The sequence below is a fragment of the Choloepus didactylus genome, chromosome 17, assembly GCF_015220235.1.
Source record: "Choloepus didactylus isolate mChoDid1 chromosome 17, mChoDid1.pri, whole genome shotgun sequence".
Taxonomy (NCBI): domain Eukaryota; kingdom Metazoa; phylum Chordata; class Mammalia; order Pilosa; family Megalonychidae; genus Choloepus; species Choloepus didactylus.
The window spans coordinates 62,282,355-62,306,327 of NC_051323.1; the positions used below are offsets into that span (position 1 = coordinate 62,282,355).

General features: G+C 46.3%; 1 protein-coding gene across 2 annotated transcripts in view; it reads right to left on the reverse strand.

The window, feature by feature from the left end:
- Positions 1–1,571: 1,571 nt before the first annotated feature.
- RASA3 (RAS p21 protein activator 3) overlaps positions 1,572–23,973 on the reverse strand; it is a 212,021-nt gene continuing 189,619 nt past the window's right edge. Inside the window, exons 19-24 of one of the 2 annotated variants that reach the window (XM_037806929.1) lie at positions 19,365–19,483; positions 17,818–17,900; positions 10,462–10,670; positions 8,984–9,087; positions 3,821–4,004; positions 1,572–3,543 (exon numbers count right to left, since the gene is read on the reverse strand). In XM_037806929.1, the coding sequence (XP_037662857.1) occupies positions 3,468–3,543; positions 3,821–4,004; positions 8,984–9,087; positions 10,462–10,670; positions 17,818–17,900; positions 19,365–19,483 (775 nt within the window). In that variant the 3' untranslated portion in view covers positions 1,572–3,467. The remainder of the gene's footprint in view (positions 3,544–3,820; positions 4,005–8,983; positions 9,088–10,461; positions 10,671–17,817; positions 17,901–19,364; positions 19,484–23,973) is intronic. The other variant, XM_037806930.1, reaches the window with a different exon arrangement.

Here is a 23,973-nt window from a genome sequence, read left to right on the forward strand (position 1 = left end):
TTACTTTCCCCACTTCCTTCTTTTTTCCAGTCCTCCCGTTACCTCTTCCTACATGGGGCAGCATTTATCGTTCTTCCTGGTTCTTTCCTCTGGAATAACTCCTCTTAATCTTAAATCTGCATCCTGCAGCCTCCCACATGCTTGCCCTGCAGTCTTCCTGGGCTAACTTTGGTACCTCTGGCCTCTGATCCTGGCCTCGGCCTGTGGGCAGGCCGCTCACCAGGCAGAACCTGGTTCCATCCTCCATCCCACCTAAGCCGGCTCTGGGACACCTGGGTGCTGCCTCCTAACTGCACTTCCAGCTCAGCAGGGGCTCCCCACCCCACTCAGAGCACCCCACTCAGAGCTCCCACAGCTGCCTCTCTATAAGGACGGTCCCTTCCCCTCATTACACAGCCTCTCCCATGGAATGAGGTCACGAGGGGAAGGGTGGATGGACAGGGGGCCTGACATCCCCTGGGAGGCAGCCCAGCTTATGTCCTGCTGCTACCAGTGCACCTGCTGCTCCCCTAGAAACGCTGACCTTGGGGTTTACCAAAGGCAAATCCCCTGACTATTCTCCAAACAGAGCTGACTCAGGTTGAAATTTTCCAAAACTTTGAGTGAAAACCAAATGAAAAAAGGAAAATGAATAAAGAAATTAGAAGATGCATTAAAAGTCTACTGTTTTAATGTAGCTTATGAGGGGTGACAATGTGATTGGGAAAGCCATATGGACCACACTCCCCTTTGTGCATGGATGCATGAGTAGAAAAATGGGGGCCAAAAAAAAAAAAAAAAAAAAAAAAAGGCACCCAGTGTTCTTTTTTACTTTAATTGTTCTTTTTCACTTTAATTTTTATTCTTACTATTTTTGTGTGTGTGGTAATGAAAATGTTCAAAAATTAATTTTGGTGATGAACACACAGCTATCTAATGGTACTGTGAACAACTGAATGTATGGTTTGTATGACTGCATGGTATGTGAATATATCTCAACAAAAATGAATTTTAAAAAAGTCTACTGTTTTATACTCTCTGGAAGTGGGGTGGGGGGTGGTTTAGGCTCCTCCCTTCTCCTGCCCCCTTCCCTAACTCTCCCAACCCCCCTAAGAAAACAGTGATCAAGAGCTCCCCTCTGCCTCCCAGACAGGGTCAGAGGCCAACTCCCCAGAAAGGCACCTCTCTACTTCTATTTCTTCAATTCTTCCTCTTGTCCCAAAGACTTCCGTTGGCTCGTGTTGGTTCTCATGAGCTCCCGGATGACTGCAGGCGTTTCTGACGGTAGCAGCAGTTGATGGAGATGATCTTTCCAATCCTCTCTGAGGCGAGCCCCTCAACTCCAGCCCACAGGAGCGAGTCACCAACAGAACATGCTTTCCATGTCCCTCTGTAGCACCTGATCCTAACCACTTCATCCCGGAGAGCCTCAAGGCCATTTCCAGTCCCAACCCAAAGCCCCACAGCTCAACGGCACAGCTACACGTCCAGCTTTACACTGTCTCCCCCATCCCTTCTCTGCACACAGATACAACACCCCCACACCATCCCACTGCCACACCAACTATACCCTTGAAAAACCAAGCCAGTCCTCAGAAAGAATAAAACATCTGCTTTAATTGGCCAGTAAAATACATCGCAAATCATTAGTATTTCATAAACAGAAATCTTAAGTTACAAATCCATGTTAAAAATTCTGGTTCGGTGGCAGCCTGATGGCTGTGTGTCCCAAACTTTATTTTCTGCCACATTTTTCTCCACTATTTTTTTTTATGACAACAAATAATATTACTATTTGCCATCTAGATTAAGAATCTGACCTACAATATTTCCAAACAAAGAACAGAGAGAAATCATTACAAGGATACATCATACTATTTATTTAAACAGTGCTTTCCAAACACCAGCCTGCTGATCTGCACACTGCACACTCTGTGAGAAGACTGGCTTTTGGAATAGGTTTCTTTTTAGCCAAGAGTCTGGGAGCCAGCTGAAGATGGTTCGACTTGCCTTCCACCCCACCCCCTCTTTTTTCCTGGTCTTTCTTGAAACTTCCTCCCCATCCTCACCTTCTACTCCCAAGTCCTAATAAAAGAGGAAACCCAGCTGCTGGCCTGTTAAACTGCCAGAGCCCCTGTAGCTTCTTGGGTCTCTTTGTGGAGATACAGGCAAAATATTATTTGTGGGGCCCCAAGAGGACTGTCTGGAGAGGCTGCATATTTCAAGCTAATAGAATTTCTTTCCTTCTTCTACTTTCTTTTTAAGACCTTTAGCTGAGATACATGATCCATTCCCTTTTTACTTGCCCTACGTGATCCATTCCCTTTTTATTTGCCCTACTCTTTAATGAGTATAGGTTTTGATATTCTGAGTTACTTGATATCAAAGAGCTAATGAAAAAGTCTTTTAAAAACATTAAGAAAAACAGCTTGAAAAAATGTACCTTTGTAAAAAGCCTTCCCCAAACTTCCACAAGTGGTGGCAACATAGGGATTCTAGTTTTAAATCCCATTCAGCAACAAAACAGCTTTGTGCATGGAGTCGGGGGTTCAGCAGACACCCCGGCTCCTCAGCTTCAGTTAGCCTGACTCCCAGAGGCAGGCTGTGGGACGCATCCTCAGAACAGTTGGCAAGGGCAGGGATCCTGCACCCATCCTTTGCCCACTGATCATTTCAAAGCCATCTCAGATCCCAGCACAAGCCAAAGGCCAGGAGCTCTCTGCAGAAGGAACCCCATATTCCAAAAATAAGTGCATCCTCAAATGGGGATTTCTTTGCAGTCCCACACATCCCAGGCACAAAACTGATCTTCAGCTGGGAACAAACCCAACATCAAAAAACTGAAACCAGGAGGCCGTCTTCCCCAGCCTGCCCCTTGTCAATAAAGGATAGCAGGCTCATAAGGAAAGAATAATACTTTAATGTCACCGAAGTGGTAAAAGCAGAGAGTTAAAAGCAGAGTGCCTAAAGGGCTACACAGGTGCTGGGCAACTGTACAGAGACTGGCAACAGCAAAACTGCACATGAAACAAAAAATACTCGGCCCTATTAGAATAATGCTGTCTTGTTAATCAACTCAACAAGGGCGTACTTGGTTTCTCTAGGGGGAAGGACTGCCAGGGTGTTGCCATGGTAACGTCCATGCATCTTGATCATTGAACTGATCACTAGATTCCCAAGAAACCAAAGCAAACTAAAAAAAAAAAAAGACAACACATGCCAGAAAGGCAGATTTTGGGTCACCTGTCAACGGCAGATGAATAAAGTGCATAGCAACTATTGTAACAGTTCTTGGAGAGAGGAAAAGACAACACAAGTCTCAAAAGTTTCATAAGCTTGACACTTATTATCTATAGAATTGGATGAAACGTGGATTCCCTTTTCTTGCTTGCTCTGCCCTCTTCTTTGCTCACTCATTCTTTTCCTTTCCAAAGATTTTGGCCTTTCTTGTTGAACACATCAGTGCCTCCTGGGACATCCAACAGCTTTTAAATGGAATGAGTGGAAATCTCAGACTGTTGTCTGATGTAGCTTTGGAAACTCTTGTCTCCAATAGGGTGTTCCCTGAAACGGAGGGAAATGGGGGAAAAGAGAGAATGAGGCACTGAACGACTGCCACGTAAATGGTGGCTGTCTGGGTGCTGCCACGGGTTGTACCTGGAACCTGCACGGTTCCTTGCCTCCTGCCCGGCTGGCGATGCTCATGCACACGGGGTCAACAAGCTAAACCCAGCCCATCCAGGAGCTCCCTGCAGCCATGCCCGTGTTCCCACATTCTCGCCATGATCTCATCCATGATCAGAATGGTTGTCCAGGAAGGGACATAATGAACCACACTCACTGGCTCCCGTATTTCGTCTTCTTGAATTTATCCCTTTTGTACTGGGCATGCTCTTGTTCCAAAGCTCCAACCCCGGCGATGATCTGCTTTAGTGTCTTGTAGGTCTCTTGGGGATCATCGATGATGAATGTTGAGTACTCTTCCTGCTCGGGCCCATCGTAGACGGATTTGCTCCCACAGGCCTCTGAAGCAAAGAAGAGAGAGGGAAGGGGAGATGTCAGTGGCACTGGAGTGGGGGAGGGCAGTGGGGAAAAGGTGGTGAATTTGGGGACCAGGATACTCATGCCTGTTTCTGTTTTAAGTTCTCAGTGACATCACTGGTCCTAGTCTTTGCTTATCTCCATTCAGCAGAAAAATGCAGAGGCTCCTGCCTTGTAACTTATGCTTTTCCAAAGTAACCTCCTTCGAGAAAGAGGTGGGCCACTTATATGTAAATGGCAGACAGAAATAGAAAGCCATTCCAGCAGGTAAGTCATCCTGGAATGAGCACTGATGCCTGTTCTTGGAAAAGAATGCAGGGAGCTAGAAGGCAAGAACATGGGGATGGAGCTCTCTAGCTTGTGCTAGCACTTTTGGGGGAATGGTGGGGCAACTTCTGAAGGGTCTGATGCCCCACAACACTCAGTGGAACAGAAGGGCAGAGATACAGAGCCCCCCTCTGTCCTAATCAACCCTTCTCACCAACTAACCAGCACCTCAGTCCACTTCCCACCCACTGCAGCAAGTCAGAACTAGGAGAAAAAGAAGTCTATATATCTTTAACACTGGGTTAGGCTGGTTAAGGGGTCTTGTGATAATCCCAAGGAATCAGTCTGGGGAGAATGAGTCCAATGAATGTTCCATCTTACAAAGGAACTGCCTTAGCTCTGACACACCTTCATTTACCAGTATTTATTGAGCACATACTATACACCAGGAATTGCTCTTGGCTCTGGGAATACAGCACTGAACAAGGCATCCCAGTCCTCATGGAGTGTAGCCACCTCTCAGTCAATCTGTGGGAATGCTTCTTTAGGATCTCCTGCCTTCCAATCACTCCCAACTCCAATCTTCCCCCACCTTCTCACTAGATCTAACTTTCTAATTGGATCACATCACTCCCCTGCTGATAACCATTCTGGGGTTCTCCTATCATTAACAAGAAAGCAGCCAGATACTTCAGCTGGGCCAGAGCCCTTCCTGATCCATCCTCAGCACATTTCCCCAGCCCCAGTGCTTGTCAAGCCCCAGCACGTACCCCCAGGCCCCAGATGCCAAAGCCCTGTGATTCTGCAGTTATGCCCCACACCTCCCTCTCCCTGCCTTGGCACATGCTGTCCAGTCCATCTGGCCTGCACGTCGCCACCTCATCCAACTCAAGACTTGGTGCAAGTGCTGAGAGCTCCTCCCTTGGAAGTCTCCTCTGACTCACTCCCTCCGCAGTCAATCATTTCTTCCTCTGGGCTCTTGGCCCTTTGGTTCAACCACAAATGACATTCAAAGCTGTTCCACTGCAGACAAGTGCTTTTCCAGGACTGTGATCCCATCGCATATATGAACACATAGGTTCATGCAAAGTTTTTAACACAAACATGATGATTTTTAATTAATTGATCAGCACATTGGAGGAGTTTTAGCCCAATCCTGTTCTGTGTGTGGACATCTTCTATTTTTATCTATCTCATAACCCTTCCCTCTTTCCTCCAGTAAAAGCACCTCTCCTCCTTGTGGGCACTGCTTTGTCCCCATCAGCAGCAGCACATGGTGGGAGGGGTGTCCATGTGATAAGTCCCCGACAGCTAAGGTAAGGCATCCTCCCGGCCTGGGGTAGGTCCAAGGAGGTGCCTGTCCCGGACTGAGCCAACCAAGGTTCTTCCCTGAAATGCAAAGAAGCTGGACTAGGAGTCAGGAGTCCTCATTCCTTGGGGCTGCTATTGGAAGGATGGAAGATCAGGAATCTCTACAGCCATTCCCAGCCTTCCTAGGAGCCAGGAGGGAGGCTGACTGTGGGAGGCACAAGTTGAGAAGCAAGAGTGAGAGAGATGGGGAGGTGGAGAAAAGGAGAGAGGGAGAAGGGAGAGCGAGAGAGAAAGGACGACAGGGACATGGGAAGACAAAAGGAAAGAGTCGATTATATCCTCGAGCTTATGGAATCAACTGTGCCCAAGACCAGCCCCGGCATCCTCCCCTTAAGTGAGTCTGAGTGGATTTCTATCTGCTGCACCCCAAAGATTTCCATGTTCACTGTAGAGGCTCAGAGCACAGGCTCTGCAGCCAGCTGCCTGGGTTTAAATCCTGGCTCTCTGACCTTCCAGCAGACTGATGTTAAAGCTTCTCAACCTCTAATCACCCATGTCCTCATCTGTTTCATGGGGATAACAATAGCTCCTACATCCCAGTGTCACCACGAGAACTCAGTGGGATAATCTATGAAGAGTGTTTTGCATGGTGCTTGGCATAGGGTGAGCTTCAGTAAGGGTTCACTCTTTATTCTTCTTCTTACTTTATCATCACGTAAAGTTCCAACACTCAAGTTTATTTTCTTCACTTCCACTCCTAGGAGGAATCTCCTAATACATCTCTTAATGCTTATTTAAAAAATTTCAGGTCTGTGCTTCTATTATTTGCTAGTCCCATTTCACAGAAGAGGAAATTAGGCTTTAGCCTGACTGAGTCATTTGCCCCACGTGTCTCATAGTTGATGACAAAGCTGGGTTTGAATCAAGGCATATGAATCCGGAGCCAGCGCTCGTTAATCCCAGATGAATCACATCCCAGGGCACCAAAGAACACACAGATCTGAATGAGTAATTGCTGGAATAACCTGTGAACAAGGACAGGGAATGGGGAAGGGGTCCTAAAACTAGTGATAGGGGCAAGTCTCTTTTTTAATTTTGAAAACATGAAGAAGATGGAGCCCATCAATTATACACCAGTTGCAAAATTCTTGAATGGAATATTAAAAAGATTGTGAGTGTTTACGGAGGAAAAAATAAGACTGGAATTAACTGAAATAAATCACGATAAACAGTTATTTCCTCTTTTGATAGGGTTTCTAAAACTGAGGTTTCAGGGGAATGCTGGAGTATGCCATGTTGATTTCTGTAAAGCATGTGATTCACTTTTACAAAATATCCTCATGAACAAGATGCAAAATCATAGAGTAGAAAATGGAAGAGTGAACTAGGTGTTTTGTACTCATGACTATCTGTAGTGCCCAGGTGTTAAATGGATTGAGGTATATATCCAGGGATATAATTTTGGACTAAGTGAAAGAAAGCGTGCTTACAATGGGAAGACATCTAACAGAACGGCTCATGGGAAATAGGATTCACAAAAATCTTGATAGATTGTAAAGCTGAACTTAACTTTAGTATTGTTTAGATATAAAGTAACAGGACTAAAACCAAATTCTGAACTTAGATGACAAGAGACTGATTTGTAAAAGCATCCAAACCTTTTAGCTGGCCAATGTGCAATGGGGTAAGAGTGTGGAAAAGGATGAAAAGCTGACCATGTATTTGATAATTACGTGAGACACTGTGTTAAGTCATCCCATTTAATCTTACCAAAATTTTAACAAGTTTTGTTAAATTTGTTAATTTTCAGACAAAGAAACAGGTCCTTTGCCCCAGGACATGTCACTAAAAAGTGGTGAGCCTGGTGTACCTTCCAGCTGGGCATGCTGCCATTAGAGAAAGCTTGTCTTGCATTTATCACAGTCCAACCATCCAAGCTCCAATATCAGCCCTTTAGGACAGGATCTCACTCAGCCCTGTGCTAATGGTAACTTGCCTGAAATACTTGGTTTTACTCTGTCACTGAACTTTAGGAGGAATATTAAAAATCTGGAGCGCGCCCAAAGGGGTTTGGCTAGGGGGTGAAGCCATGCAACATAAGGGAAGTAGAGGCAACCAAGTGTTTAACCATCTCTTCCTGTACAAGTAACTACAAGAAACTTAGACTGCAGCCTCGACTTCTCTGGGTTCCTGGATTCTGCCCCCTTGTCGTGCCCACTACTACAAGGGCAGGGAAGAGACATCACTGTCCTAGCTCCATCTCGAAGCCTCACGCAGCCTTTGGAGGCCGTAGCTGCAAAGTTCCATCCTAGAACTTTGGACCCAGGTCCTGTGTTTAGCCTGCATGGTGGGGGAGAAAGACCTTGCTAGTGTGTGTGTGGTGCAGTGTATCTGTGTGTGTGCACATGGGTGTGAATGTGTATACGTGTGTGCATGTTCATGTGAATGCCTGGGGACCCATGTGTGCACCAGGATGAGTCAGACTGAGGCCCCACAGGGTGGAGACTGGACAGGTGGACGAGGCTGGAGCCCAGAGACTTGTAACTGCACAGAAGCCAGAGCGGATAAAAGTATCTCCCAGGTTGAGGCATGCACCTGACACTTCTGGGTTAGATCAGGAGAGAACAAGAGGGACAAAAAAAAATCTAACAAGCTTATTTCCAGACACATTCTGATTTACATCACACTTAAGAGTGGGGCTTACGAGCCCCTGTCGTGCTTCTCTCCTAACAGTGGATCTGATATCTAACAGATCCCAAAGTAGAAACAAATGCAGTCTTCCAGTGGACTGTTTTATTTCTGCTACTTCTCCTAAAATATAGCCCTCAAACCATCATCTCAACATAGTTTAATTTTTGACCTACCTGGAAGGATTTTTAAACTCTGTAAAGTATGTAGAGTAATTAAATGCCAATGACAATTAAGACCTCATAGAATATTCTTTGAAGCATGCAATACTGGCTGTACAAACACACACACAAACACACACACACACATCTCTCTGGATAACACAGAAGAGTGAAATTCTCTGTTTGGACATATACAGGGTTATTAAGAAATAGGAGCTTCTCCAGAAAACGGCAGTTTCGAGTTTGCAAGTTAAATCCCATCTTAAAATTATCTATAGACTCTGTTATTAAAGTAACTTTTCCCCAAATAGCTGCCTAAACTGCAAAAAGCCTTTTCACATCAGTGCTATAGAACAAAGACACCTACATGGTAAACCAAAAATACACCGGATGCTTCGGAGCAAGTGATTTTTCCCTTCCCTCGTGCATCCCCAGAGAATGACTCCACAAGTTACCCAGGACCTCAGCTCGGCTTCCCCAAAGCTGCCTTATGGATCTTGCTCGGCAGGTCGCTGGACTCTGCTTCCTGTCCTTACCTTGCATTTTCTCCAGCTTATTCATATATAAGTTAAAGAGGGAATAGATGCGCTCCGTCTCCCGGTCTCCGTCGATGTCAAGCTGAATGTTTGCTGGAAGACCACTGCCCAAACCCACGAACAAAACAGAAAGAGAAAATGTTTATTTGAAACAGCGGTGTTCATCATGGTATTCGTAATTTTAAATCGCTAAAGGAAGAAGTTGAAGTGATTCGACAGCAAAACCTATCCCAGACCTGGGGCTCCCTGACAAGGGGCGCTGAAGTTCAGGGGGGCTGGGGCACTTGGGTGTGAGGTAAACGATGGAAACGGTTTCATGCATTTGGACAGGATAGAACACAGTCTTGGGAGACTGGAGGCCTTTTGTTACCCATTGATCTGCTACAACAACAAACAAAGCAGATGTATTTTGCCTGGGAAACAATGACCCAGAATAAAGAGCAACCCTCTATAGATGCCACTTGGTGATGCATCCCCAGAAGGGTCAGTTGTGTGTGGGGGGGGGAGCCAGCTGCCCAGAGGACACCCCAGGTGGGGACAGAGCAGGGTGTTCTCTCTCTCCCTCCCCGATGCTGGTGTGGATTCTATGGAGATGGCTTCACAGCAGCCCCATAGGGCGAGAGGCAGAGGAGACAAGCTTTCCTTCTTCCCGACGCTAATGCCCGGTGCGGGCCGAGCCTCTCCCTGGAGGAGAGCCACGGGCAGCCCCAGGGGAAACGCCAGGGTAGGGGTGAGGGGTGATCACAAGCAGATTCCTGGGTGGGAACCTATTTTGCCGCGTGTTGCCTGCGTGACCTGACAAGCTACGTATCCTCTCCAAGTCTCAGCCTCTTCATTTATAAGATGCCATGTTGAAGTTCCTCGCTCAAAGGGTTTTGTGAGGACCGAATGAGGGCACGTGAGTCAAGCACTAAAAACACACTAGTCGACTGTTGGTGCTCTTTAAATCATCATCTTATTATTGTTGTCATCTTTGCACAAGTCACATCTAACGTAACCAGAGGGGCAGGTGAGTGTCCCAGGGAGGTTTCGTGGACCCAGGCCCCCTTCCTCAGGGCAAGTAAAGGTGACCTTGACCCCTAAGAAACCATGGGAGCCCAGGAGAAGAAGGAGCCAGGAGGAGAATTTTCCAAAAGGAGGAGAAGAATGTGCATGAAATTTCAGTTGGAGAAATAAAGAAGGGAGACGGTTTACTTCTAAACAGAATGTGCCTTCTCAAGTGCTGGGATACTTTCAGGTTCTTCTTAGAAGGACTGAGACAGCCCCTGCCCCTGGGATCCTCTCTCTGCGTCGTGTTTTTATCTTTTATCCTGCCTCACTCCTGTGCCCTCAAAGAAAATTGAGGCCTCTCTGGGTGGCTGGGAGGGGAAGGGACAGAACGACCGACCGTCCGGCCTATAACTGAGCACTGGCTTGGGCAGTGCCTGGGGCTGGACGACCACCCCCGGGGCTGGAGCGGCGCAGCGGGCCCCACTCACCCGGTGCAGGGCGTGCAGCCGGGCGCCGTGTCCGAGGAGACCCTGCAGCACAGCCAGTGGCCGTTCAGGTAGGCGGAGGGGTGGTAGACAGTGAGGCGCTTCTTGTTGCACTGGCTGACCTTGGTGAGGATGTCGATCCAGTCCTTGGCCTCCACGCAGTTGTTGGCCTGGATGTACAGCGCCCTCTCGGGCTGAATGACCTGGAACATCTGCGGAGACCCCAAGCACAGGCTCAGGAGGGGCAGTGCTGCAAGATGTAACACAGCAGGGCAGGGGGAGGGCGGAAAGGGCCCTGGTCCCGGAGAGTGCTTTTCCAGCCTCAGACAGACTCGTGGCCCTTTGCTCGCTAAACTCCAAGGTGCTGGCAGGTGGGTGGCTATCAGGACTGATGTTTCAAAAAGGGGGACCCGAAGACCCTGGGCCAAACCCCAGGGGCTGCTGGTCTGAGGTCCTGGAACTCTGAGCACCAGGAGAGGGCTGTGAGCAGAAGTCTCTCTGCCACTCCTTGACCTGACAGTGGCAGAAGCTAAGGCCCTTCCTCGGAGGACAAATGGAGCGACAGGGAGGCAGCTGGGGCTGTGGGGAAACCAAGGAGGCTCAAAGTAAGGAGGCCAGTGCTATCCTCAGCCTGGGTTCAGCCTTGAGCCACCCTGGCTAAGTCATCTCCTGCCCTTCAGAGGCTTTAGGTTTCCTCATTTGAAAAGCAAAGGAGATGGTGCGGCTTCTGTCCTCCAAGGGGACATGCGAAAATTTGCCCGTGGACAGTTACATACATATACATGCAAGCTGGGCTTCTGTCCCTGGGTCTTTTCGTTTTGTAAACTGGAGATGGGCTTTTGTACAGATGCTGCAGCTCTCATGCCCACCCAACTTTCTGTCCTTATTTCCATTGGTCTCCTGTGTGCAGTGACCCTGTCTTTTACTCACACTGAACCACTCTGGGGTTTCCTGCCTCTGAGCCTCTGCACATGCTGTTCTCTCTCCCTGGAATGCTCTTCCCTTTTCCCGTTGGCCACCATGACTTCTCTTCCTCCTTTCCTCGGTGAGCCTTCTCTGAGCCTCTGTTTCCTTTCCATTTATTATTCAATAAACACATACCAATGTCTACCATCTGTCAGACACTCTGCTAGGTCCTGGGGATACAGCATGACCCAGAGTTTCTGCCCTCATGCAACTGCCACTCAGCAAAGACAAATGGAAACACAAAGCTCGGGGTGTTGTGTGGGGTGAAAACCTAATACGGGGGTCCAGAAAGGACTCTCTAAATAAACACCCTTCCAGGGAACAGAAGGATGATTGGGAATTCATCAGACAATGTGAGGAAACAGGGCAGGAGGGTGAGAAGGGGTCCCAGGCTGAAGGAATGGTGGGTGCAAAGGCCCTGGGGCCAGAGAGAAAGTGGGGTGATCTCAGAAAGGAACCAGAGCCAGCTGCACACAAAATGGGAGATGAGCTGGAGGGGTGTGCTAGGCCAAAGAGCTCCAAGAGGGTTGACAGGCTCTTCTTTATCCTAAGGACAAAGAAAGTGGTGTGGTTAGAGGGCATGAGGGGAGACCAGGAAGGCGGGTGCTGTAGGAGCTGGAGATGATGGCGGCCTTCACCAAGGGGGAGCACGGAGACGAAGAACAGAAGCAGACGGATTTTGGGAGCAGGATCAGGGGTAGACCCAACAGGATTTCTGAGGATTGGATGCGGGTAAGGATGGAGTCAGGATGACCTCAGGTTCCCAGGTGCTTAGCTTGGGACTCATTTACAGAGACAGGAACCCCTCTCTGCCCCACGGCCCCTGCACACACGTGCACTGTTACATGCATCCCACAGTTTGCACGAATGTGTTCATGTGGCTGCAATCTCCGCTTGAAGCTCCCTGATCCTCCCTATGGAGGAATTTTGTCCTGTTTATCGCTACAGGCCCGACCCCTCTTACAGAGGCACATAGTAGGCCTTCAAAACTGCCTTTCCTACTGAACTGAACATTAGTCATAGTTGATGCCATGGACACAAGAGCTCTGGGAAGCCAGCTGGCTTTGGGGAAGGCGGTAGGAAAAAACAAGCCAACGAATAGACAATGCTAAAATTAGGAAATTATCTGAAACCTAAATTAAGGGTGTGATGGAATGAACTACGGCTCACAGGTGCTTCCAGGGCATTTTTCACATTTGCTTCCTTCCACAAGACTGTCTGGGAACACCACAGGCCTTAAGGGACAGCATTCCCAGGCCCCCCTCACTGCTATTCTGAGAGCCACGGTGGCCAGAGGCTACATGAGTCACTCTGCCTGTGTCCGTCCTCCCACCGCTGGGGAGAGCCCTGTTCTGAATCACGGGCCTGGTTAATAGCCACCAGGAGGAGGTGACGCCCTGCAGACATGTCCTGCTCTGCCCTTAAGAATATTACTTTAAAAAAATAAAAAGGCAGGGGGCTAGGGGGAGGAGACAGACTCGAGGCCAAAGCCGTGGGCATCTCAGTCTCCCAGAAAACATTCCATGGGGGTGGCTAATGTCCCTCGGGTCCAGAGGAAATATCCCACATCTCCCACTAGGGGAGGTGTTTGCCCAAGAAACTGTTCTCAAAGAGCCCTGGGAGGGGGCAATGATTGGTGGTCTTCTAGATGATCAGAAACGGCGGTGAGAAGAGTGTGCATTCCACATACACATGAGGGAAGTGACGCCTGTGGCCCTGGGCCCGTGCAGGGTGCTGGAGTGTGGCTCAGCTTGACCGCTCCTTCCTCCTGCCCAAGCCGACAGCAGCTGCCCGCTGCCCAGGATGGCGGAAGGCTCCCTGATGACAAACCCAAACAGGGAAGTGGGCTCATGGCAACCCTTCCCAAGGACACAAACTGACTTACTGAGGGCTGGTTAGGTCATCGGGAGTCAGATCACTCCCCGGACCCCGGCTGAAACAGGCTGTCGGGTCCACTACAGCACCAGTGCAGCGTTAGACACCTACTGAATATCTGACGATCGGACTCTACAAATGAACAATTCACTGCAAGATGGAGAGAGAGAGGAAGAAAGACACGGAACTGGAGTGGAAAAAGAATGAATCAGAGAGGAGGATGGCCAGAAAGACAGAGTCTGAAGACAGAGCTAGGAAAATATTCCCCATCTGTCAGTTGTCTTGGAAGTAGAACTTAACTCTCTCCAGCCTAGAGTTCCTTTTCTATAAAATATGAATAATAATGTTTACTGCTGAGCACTGGTGTGAAGAGGAAATGAAATGCTCTTTGGAGAGTGCCTGGGGTGCAATGTGTCAATATGTTTCTATCACATATGAAGATAATTCAATGTGGAAATATAAATCAGCACCTTCCTCTAGGGACGCTGGTGGTCACCTGCAAATGATGCTCTGCAGCACCTGAAGAAAACCACTGGTCCAATACTGAGCAGGTGTGGAAGGGTTTGTGGCTCTGAAATTCAAGTCTGCAGAGCAGATGACCTCTCCACTCTCAAGCAGTGTTTTCCCTGTGGCTGGGGAGAGGCAGACTATCATGTGATGGTGATGGAGACGCACAGGGTCAAGTGAATAAGCAAATGCTTAGAGCCGCCCAGGAAGGAACGGCTGCAGGCCTGGAGTGAGACTGGGGAGTTACAGCAGTGAGTTAGGAGCCATTCAACACGGGCTCTGGAGGTCAGTGGATCTGGGTTTGAATCTCTCCTCCCAGGAACTCCAGCAAGTTCCTTCAACCTTGTCGAGCCTCAGTTTGCTCATCTGAAAATGGATAAAACTGGTGCCTCCGGACTGTTATGAAGATTAAATGATCCTAGGAAACGTATCAAAAGTAGTTCTCAACAACGAACATTAGGAAAGGAGAGAATTTCCAGGATCTATATGGCTTTCCCTGTGAATGCTGCTTCCAATGGCCCAAGAAAGGGCACCAGTCAACTGAGAAACCTCCAGCTAAGCCAAGACTGTTGCCAGTGACCAAAATGTAATTCTATCCTTCAGACACAGCCACTGATCTTAAGCAAAGGACAAGGAAGTAATGCGTCTGAATTTTAAAACAAAATAACATAAAAGTAATTATCCAACCCTCTGAGAACACCTCTCTTCTATGTGCTGAAGATAAGGTCTCTTTTTTGCAAATTACTATACTAGGTTATACTGACTGTGGGCTCCTGCTTGACTGAGCTCTCCCCTGAAGTTCTACTCAATAAATTAAAAGGGGAAATGAATGAACTTTTGTTGAGGGTCCAGGAATTATGCAAAGCACTTGGTATATACATTTAATTTAATCCTCACAGCACCCTGGCAGATATGTATCATCATCTCCACTTGACGGATGAGGAAACGGAGGGTTTCTAACTCATCCCAGCTGGAGAGTGGCACGGGTGACAGGTGCCACCATCCCGAGAGGGACGGACAGGTGCTCGGGTTCTCCAGTCTCTAAAATCAACACAGATGCAACGTTCACTTACGGTTTGGGCCATAAGTGAACCGAGGTTATAGCCAGCTCTCATTTATCTTTGGAAAGCTCAGTTAAGTGCCATCAGGGAGAATAACGTCCGGTGACAGCCTCCATCCACCCAGCAAACCGGTGCGCCTTTCCTATTCATACCCTCAACCACCCCAGGCAGAAGTGCCCGCGGCAGGAAACGCCCACATGGGAGCCGCTGTGGGAGACGGCAGCAGGAGCAGGGTTCCCACCAGGGCCATTCACAAGTCACAGGGAGAGGAAGCGCCTTGCATCTTTCTTTCCAGGGAAGTAACAATAGTCAACTGTCGGGTGCAGTGAAAGATCAAAATCACTCAGCAAATCTCCCCTCATTGGCCCCACTCAGCCCTAGGTCACAGGTTTTGCGTCTTTAAAGCTGGCAAACTGAGGAATATATTTGCGCATTTTAAAGATTTTAATGTTATTAATTATTTATAGCCCCACCTTCCTCCACAAAAGACTCCAGGTGACATGTGAAATCCATCCAATGAAAGAGAAAAATATTTTAAAATTTGAAAAGATAGGCACAGAGAAATATAAATAAGAACAGACTGTCCAGACTGGGGAGGCAATAGAATATAAATACGTAGATTTCCACAATACAGCAAACCAAAAAAGCCCGCCATTCTCTGAACACTCAGTAAATGGCAGGGACCCCGAGAATGGCTCTGCCTGGGCAACTCATTTCGTCCATCTCACAGCTGTGAGAGGGGCTGTGAAGACCCCCGACCCACAGAGGAGGAAGCCGAGGCCCCTTTGACACATCTGGCAGCTGATGAGGTGGAGATGTGACTCCAGAGCTGCCGGCCAAGATCTGTCTTCTTAATTACTCTGCACACGGCGCCTCTTTCAGAAGCTAGGCTAAATTTAGTCAGGAATTCCCTGCTGGATAGAGCTACAAGGGAAACGTTCAAGGAAAACTTTCAGAAGACCACATACCATTTCCTCAGGAGAAACAAGCCTTTTCCGGGCACTGAATTTGAAAATATGCTTCTCGTACAGAGCTTCTTAAGGGGCAAGAAGTGGCACAGTGAACTGTCCCCTGCAGGGCGTAACAGGGTGGGGGGAAGGAGGATTTTTTCCTTGACCTTACTTCAAATGTGGGCGCACGAGGATGAGAAGCAGCAGACTGACTTCTGGTCTGCTTATTTTTAAATTGTCTTCAGACAGTGCACCCTTCTAGGGTCTGTGCCTGGGGTGACTGCTCTCGAAATCCCCACCCCCACACGGTCCTCGATATTATCTTGACAGCAAACATGAAATTGGGATTCCCAATCGACGGTTACCAGAAACTGACCTAAATGTCCTGTTTTACAATCATCTTTCTGCATCTGAGCCCAAGGCAAAGTATTTCCCTTCCATGGCCTTGTTTCCAAATCTGACACTGAAACAACTGAAAATGACTTGTTACCACTCTCTGTGGGGTGCAAGTCAAAGGGGCTTGTGCAGATGTTGCTTTGGGGGCTTCCATACAAACTCAATCTGTGCCAACCCCTCTTTAGGAGAGGATTTTTGTCTATGCTGTATGCCAGTGGCCTGAGGACTTACAATGGCATTTAAAAACGGTACAAATTCCTACTGGCCAACTCTGGGGCAATTTGAGCATTAATAATAATAGTAATAATGTTAGTAATGGATTATAGCCCATTGAATAAAATGGGACTCTATGTGTCCATAACAATATTAGTAAACAATTGAATAAATAAATGGTGGAGAAGAGAAAGCTTTTTCACAATAAAAAATACAGAAGAAATGTTGGAGTCAGAAAATCATTATGGATGCTAAAACTAGTGGATAAAAATTTGAGAAGAAACAGTATACAGACATAGTTCAATGTCTGTCTCACAAATTATTTATTAACTACAAGGGAAAAACAGTTACATTACAGTGAGGAAAACTGGCAGACACCACCCTAACCGGGGAATCAAAGCAAACACCGCCAGTAACGGAATAAGCCAACTATGATGTATGGAGAAGGACTCAACCTCTGCTAGTCACCTCTGCCAAAATATATGATCTGAATCTAACCACCAGACAAACCCAAACTGAGGGACATTCTACAAAACAATTGGACTGTGTGCTTCACATATGCCAAGGCCAAGAAACACAAAGAAAGGCTTAGGAACTATTCCAGATCAAAGGAGACTAAAAAGAACAAAATGTTAAATGTGATCTTCAACTGGATCCTGGCCAGGGGAAAAAAAAACAATAGCTATAAAGAAAATTATTGGGACAACTGGTAAAATTTAAATATGGACCTTGGACTAAGTAATAAGATTGTATTAATCTTACTTGTTTCTGATTTTTATAACTGTATTGTCATTCTATTTAAAAACGTCCTTCGTTTTAGGAAATATAGCCTCAGGTATTTGTATATCTCCCACTCACTCCTCAATGGTTCAGAAAAAAAAAATACAGATTTTATGTATACAAACACACAGAGAGAAAGAGAGAATATGGTTAAGCAAATGGGAAAAAACGCAAATAACTAGTAAATACGGGTAAAGGGGCTGTGGGAGTTCCTAGTCTATTCTTGTAACTTTTCTATAAGTTTGAAATTATATAAAAATAGAAAGTGTTTTTAAAAATTCCAAAATACTTCTAGAGCCTGTTTCTGGGTGTCCTTTAAAAGTGCCACTTACACGTGCTCAATTGGAACCTTCCATGGAAGCCACTGGGGGGAAGATCCTAAATTCTGGCCCCACCTCCCAAGCAGATTCTACCGAGGCTGGGGTGATATGCTTTGGTGCATGGTTTGGATACAAAAATCACACGGCAATTTGTGAATACCTCCTGCGGGGGACCAAAGGAAGTCATGACCATTTTTAGAGAGAAGACATAAGGAGGAAGGGCTGAAGAAGAGAGAAACCAAGTTAGAGCCATTTTCACCAATGGGCAGAGCATCCTGGAGCGGCACTCACGTTTTTCATTTTGAAGGACTCTTCCTCCAGAGTCTCCACGGCCAGAATGTTCTCGATGGGAATGCTGTAGAGAGGCTGGTCTCCTGCAGGAGGCCAACACAGAGAGAAAGGTTCACAAAAAAGGCAGCGGCACTCTGCTCTTTGCTCTCGATCCAGTGGCTCTGGCCCGACCTCCCCAGATGAGCCATTCATCCCTCAGGCATCCAGCACAGATTGGGTTCCCTTGGCAGGCAGCGAGGTCTCCGCATGAGCTCATGGCCATTTCTGCTAAGGAGCTAGGGGGCAGGACACGAGGAGGCATTCATTCAGTTCTCTTCTCCTTGCTTCTCGAAAAAGCCAGAGGCTCTAGGTGAGGAAGTGAATAAATAAGACCCAAAACGTGCGGGGGGCCGAGGGGACAGAGAAGGGGCCGCCGAACCAGCACCTCGGTTTGTAGGACACCTTTGTTGTCCACAGAACAAGCCACACGTGGGGCCTTTCATTCACTGCCAGACACCTCTCTTACTCCCCTACTCCCAACAGGATCCACATACATATATATAAATCATTTCATAATTATGCTAAAGTTTCTCTGGGTATCACTGTCTCCAGGAAACATGTTACCCAAACTTTTTAGGAGAAAAGACTTTCTCAACATTTCATAATTTAGATCTGACTCAATTCCAAATCCTGAGAGAAAACAGCCAAACTGGGACAAAGAATTATCACTGACCTACCAGATCAGAATTTCTTCAACTTGGACCCCTCCTCGCTCTCCCCACTACTTTCCCACCCCCAAAACCATACGTGATAAAAGTACTACAGAAGCAAAATTCCACCTACATAAATGTCTAACGAGGGCATTTTTACACTCTGAAAACTGGCCAGGCCACTTACATTTTAAAGAAACTTCTACTGTGCAGTATTCCCTGATAATAGGATGCATAGCTTTAAAAAATCAAAAGCACTTTCTTTACTCTCTCAAGAATATATTTAAAATGGTAGCATTTGTCTGTACTCTTTAGTGTTCGTATCCTAAAGGTAAAGAGGTTTTTGTGTTTGTTTTCTTGTCCCAAAGGTAGAGAAGAACAATGGAGCAAGAATAAAGATGAAAAGCTCCAGCTCAGGGTACAAGGAGGGGTGGGGAGGGGCAGTAATGCTGGAAACCAGAGGAGGAAAGAGATTCCGGGAAGGGAAAAAAGAACATATCGAGGATAGTTACATTTGCATTTGATTTTATAGGGAATTCGATTTCCCTCAAGACTGAGTTTTCCTCACCCTTCAAAGGAGCAGAGGAACGAAAGAACAATGGATTTAATTAAAACAAAATCCTTGGTGAAGCCGCGAGCTCTGAATTTGCTTAAAATCCAGTTGCTTGGGGGCCCTCCCTCCACTGCAGGTTGTCTGATGGTGAGACGGCTGGGCGTCTTCACTAGCCCATTCAGTGTTCACTTTTTGGTTTCTTAGTTTTCTCTTGGGAAAAGTAGAAGCTAACCCCACCACGGGCATAAACTGGTCTCGTGGTCCCTCTGAATAAAGGAATTAGTGAAAGCAAGTAAAAAGCGAACCTTTCTTGTTACCTTTGCTTTTCTGATAGGTAAATTCATGGTTTGTCAGGCGAAACCATCTTTTCTTAAAATTCTTCATTCCAAAGCGTTTTCTTCCTTGTGCCCTCTTAATCATGAACCTGTTGTAAACAAGACACGCTGGTTGCATTCACGTTCTTACGTCTTGCACAGCCCTTCCCACTCCAACATAACCCAGAATCCAAACGTGCAGTCAGCCACCTCACACTTACAAGGCCTGGGGTACTTCATCACTTTTCGTATTTATGATACCTGAAGAAGAATGTGGATTTTTAACACTTTATAATTTTATTCCAAGTGGTAAGGTTAAAAAAATCAAAAGGCAAAGGCCTCTACTTTTGAAACAATTAGCCCTTGTAATAGCATTAACTTTAAATGACCAGTTTTTAAGTTGGTAAGGTGATGGCGGTGAGTTTTATTAAGAACTCTGACAAAATAGCCAACCTCTCCCCTTCTCCCATGCTGAGTCTTTCAACAGCATTCTGTGCTACTAAAAATATCAACAAGAAATGCTCTTAAAAAGAAATGTGCTAGCAACAGTTTCACAGAGCCATGTGTAGGTGTATTTTGGAAGCAAAGTGAGAGGCATTTGAAGCAACTCATTAACAAAACCTTTATTGTAGGTCTTACAGGTTTTTGTATCTCCAACAGTTTGAGCACACCGGCTCTCCGTTCCCTTCAGCACTTAACCCTCTCGTGTGGTGGCTGCTGCTTCACCCCAATACTCCTCTACAGAAAGATCCAACGAGCCACGTGCCATTAAGAGAAATTCACGGAGCAGGAGAGAAACAGGGACCTCAGTAACAATAGATGGGATATTTCCACCTCTTCCCATTGCTTCCGGTATCCCATAAAAAGGAAGAACCAAACCAGACTCAAGAAAAGAAACATCAATTGGCAGGGGGTTGGAAAATAGCTGTATCATGGACCCAACATCAGAGGGCCCACCGGGTTCTCGTACCAAGTCATGGGAGGCAGACATGCCCCCCTACTTATCCTGGGGAGCCTGGGGACCTGGAGGAAATGGCTCTCCCTTCGGAACCAGTACTACATTATGGAAATTGCTTTTATAGGCCGGGTGTTCATGCATTTGAGTGTCTTCTGGTCCAGAGTTCTTGAGAAGGCAAGTCCTTTCTTCCCCATGACCCAAAGTATAAGAGACCATGGGGACATTTGGTTGCAAGGACATAGGGTCTGGGTTCCCATTTCACCAGCTGCTGGTTTAGTCAGGCTCGCTATGAAGGCTGCCAGCACCTGTCATCATTTCCTTGAGATTCAGGAAGAGGAGACTGTAAGTCACGTCTAAGAGAAAGGATTAGGACAGAAAAGGTTTGCAGACTGAAATAGCTCATCAAAATGGTGGAAACTGATACAAAACACATGGAAGAGAAGTCAGCCAGCTATGATTCCTGAGTAACAGATCAAGAGGAGATGCAGTTTCACAAGGACTCTTCCCTTCCAAATGAGGAGCTTCACAAAGAGCAGGAGACAAAGAAAAATGCAGAGACCTGGCAAACAATCCCGCAAAGAGTACAAGGGAATGTACATTGATAGGACTTAGATTTACCACAGGTTCCTTGATACATATCGGCCAAATTCCGTACACAGTGTCCCACCCCTTGGGAAGTAATTTGTTTGAAACAAATGGACAGAGGTGTTCGTGGAAGCCAGAGAGGCACAGGGGAAAGGCTGGGCTCTTCAACTTAGGAACTGGGCTCGAGGTTAGACTGTAGGTTTGCTAACAGCATCCAAATGTGCCAAAGAGTCACAACAGCCGTTCCCACGTCCAGACAGACCCTCCTGCAGGCGTTGCTCACAAGCCACAGATCTTCCCCCAGCTCAGGGGACTTGCAACTGACTCCTGACGTCTTACCTGGGTGGACTATTACCATCAACTGTCTGTATTGTTAGTTTAAGAGTCCTTAACCCAGCAGCCGGGCAGGCCGAGCAAGGAGAGACAGAAAATCATCAGACCAAAGGAAATGGAGGACAGAGGGAGAAAGATTAAATAGGAAAAACAAAGTTGGGGGTGATGGGAGTGAGAAAGTTAGGAAAAAAATAATGAAATACATATTTTACTTTAAAAGAACATGAAACATACAATTACACTAAGGAACTGAAACGTGGGAGGTGAGCATAGCTTGGTTTAGGTAACCATGATATAGCAAGACATGGGGTCAAAGGAACTTTTGCACAGATCATTCAAGATATATAGGAGGATGTGCATTGCACCAGAGTTTGAGGCAGCAAAGTGCTGAAGGCAACCTGGGTGCCCCTCAGTAGGGGAGTAGAAAAGTAAATTAAGTGTAAATGTAAAATTCAAAACAAGTGCACACAGAACAGAGAAAACATACAAGCAAATAAACCTATGCAGGAGGATTAGAAGAACACACAATAAATACTGAGAGCGGGAGCGTACAGGAGAGGCTTTGCATGGACCAGTGAGGATTCCACTGGTGGGACAAACTGAGGAGGATGTGGGCCCCAGGTCCACAAAGTTAAAATAATAATTTTTCAAAGACTCTGGATCATTCAACAGGTAGAGAGTAAAAATTCTTATTGTAAATATTTTGGCTGTGGGATTGCTTTTAACATATACTTTTCTTGGGATCTTAAATATAAGATGCTTTACATAAATTTATTTATATACTATATTTCTAGAAACCATCAATCTCCCATGTAAGGTTGAATAGATTTGTTCAGCCTCCCAGCACTGACTGGAGAGAAGTCTACCAGGTTCTTTTAATGAGAAAGTATTTCCTGAGGATCTACTAACTGCCAGGTTTTACGCCAGGTAACTCATTTATCAGGTGAATATTTCTGACTGGGATCACATTTAATAGATGGGGTTGGGAAGGCAGAGGTTTTAAAAGTCATTAGTGAATGGTGTGGAAAGCCTTGGATTAAAAATAGAATATTTTTGTTACACGTAAGCATGATAAATTCAACTCAGCAAATACATGTTAAGCATCCAGGTGCGTGATGGTCTAGTTCAGCATCCTGGCGGGTGACACATAAGAAGCATCACTGGGGAACCTGATCATCTCCTGTGAGTAGCACAGAGAAAGCCCCCAAGAAGCACCAGTTATCGCCTATTGATGGCACGATGAATACAGACAAGATATGGCTATCAAACTGGCACATGCCAAGGGCAGGCTGGTTGACCCAGAAGCTCTTCAAAGCTGAAATGATAGGTCCAAATCTCCAAGATTCCATTGCCGGGGTAAATGCAAAGTGCTACACTTGGTTTTAGGACATGATATAGGAGAAGTACAAGAAGGGGAGTCTTGATTCATGGAGTAAAAAATCTCAAGTGTTTCAGTGGACAAAAACCTCCATATGAATCAAAGTGTGAGGCAGCTGCTGAGGAGATGGACTGTAATTGTCAGGGGCATTAGCAGGAGTCCAGTGAGAAGTGTGAAGAGGGTAACGGTCCCACTGCACTTTTATTGGTGTGGCCATGTCTGTAACGCTAGAGCCACCCTTCTTTAAAGCAGAGTTTCTGAACATACGATATGGAAACCCTTGTGAGGAACCAAATGATTTTAGGAGGTATATAGTGGATATTCTCTACTATGAAAGCTGTGAATTTATTTAACATATATTAGAAAAACACGTAACTAGCACATTAATCATGTTATACAGGTATTATTGCTTAAGACATGGATAAGTTAAAGCAAGTTCATTGGAAGAAAAATAATAATGAAAACAGTGCTATTAGGTTGTGGTTCAAGGATGGTCTGTGGATACTCAGGTTTGAGTAAATTCAGCTGTAAGGCAGGGTGGGCAGTGTGGAGTAGACTAGAGGCATTGACTAGGGATCTGGGAACGATGCCACATGATGAACGTGAGAAGGAACTAGAAGGCGGGTGGGGTTTCTAACAGTACCAGTAACAAGGCATCAGGTCATCTTGCACGCTGCTTTGTTCACAGAGAAGTATAAACAAAGGACATCAAGAACACCAGAGCAGAATTCCCAGGCTGAAGTTAAGTTGGATCCAATTTCCATTAATGTTCCTTCCAACTCTCTGGTTTTCTAATACGGGGCCATTTTAGAGGTGTGATATTGACCCCTTTCTTTCATGGTGGAAGGGGAAGGAGAGGCCTTGGACTCAGGAACGTGAATGAGCGTCATAGCACACTTTGGCAGAGACTGTTGATTATTCAGGGGTAATTCAGTCCCTCTCTGAAGTGGGCAGACTTTTGTCTTCTTCTTCCTCCTCCTTTACCACTCTTTGCAAAAGCATCAAAGAATGGGAAAAAGAGAAATGAAAATAAATGGTGCCCAAATCTTATTAACACCTTAGGCAGCACTTAGTGAGGAATGAATTTAATAGCAATGGACCAAAGAGGCCATGCTTCTCCTACATCCCCCAAGCCAGACAACTGGTGGTTCAAGGCCAAGGGGTCCACAAAGGGTCCCAGACTATCTTTGACATGGGAAACCATCAGCCCATGGGGGCCGGATATGGTCCCATTTAATGGCTTTTAACAATGTATTAGTTGTGTTGAGATAAATGGAATTTTTCCTACTTCTGGGGATCTTAAAAAAAGGGAAAAAAGTTAAAATTAATTAAAATATTTTAAAGAA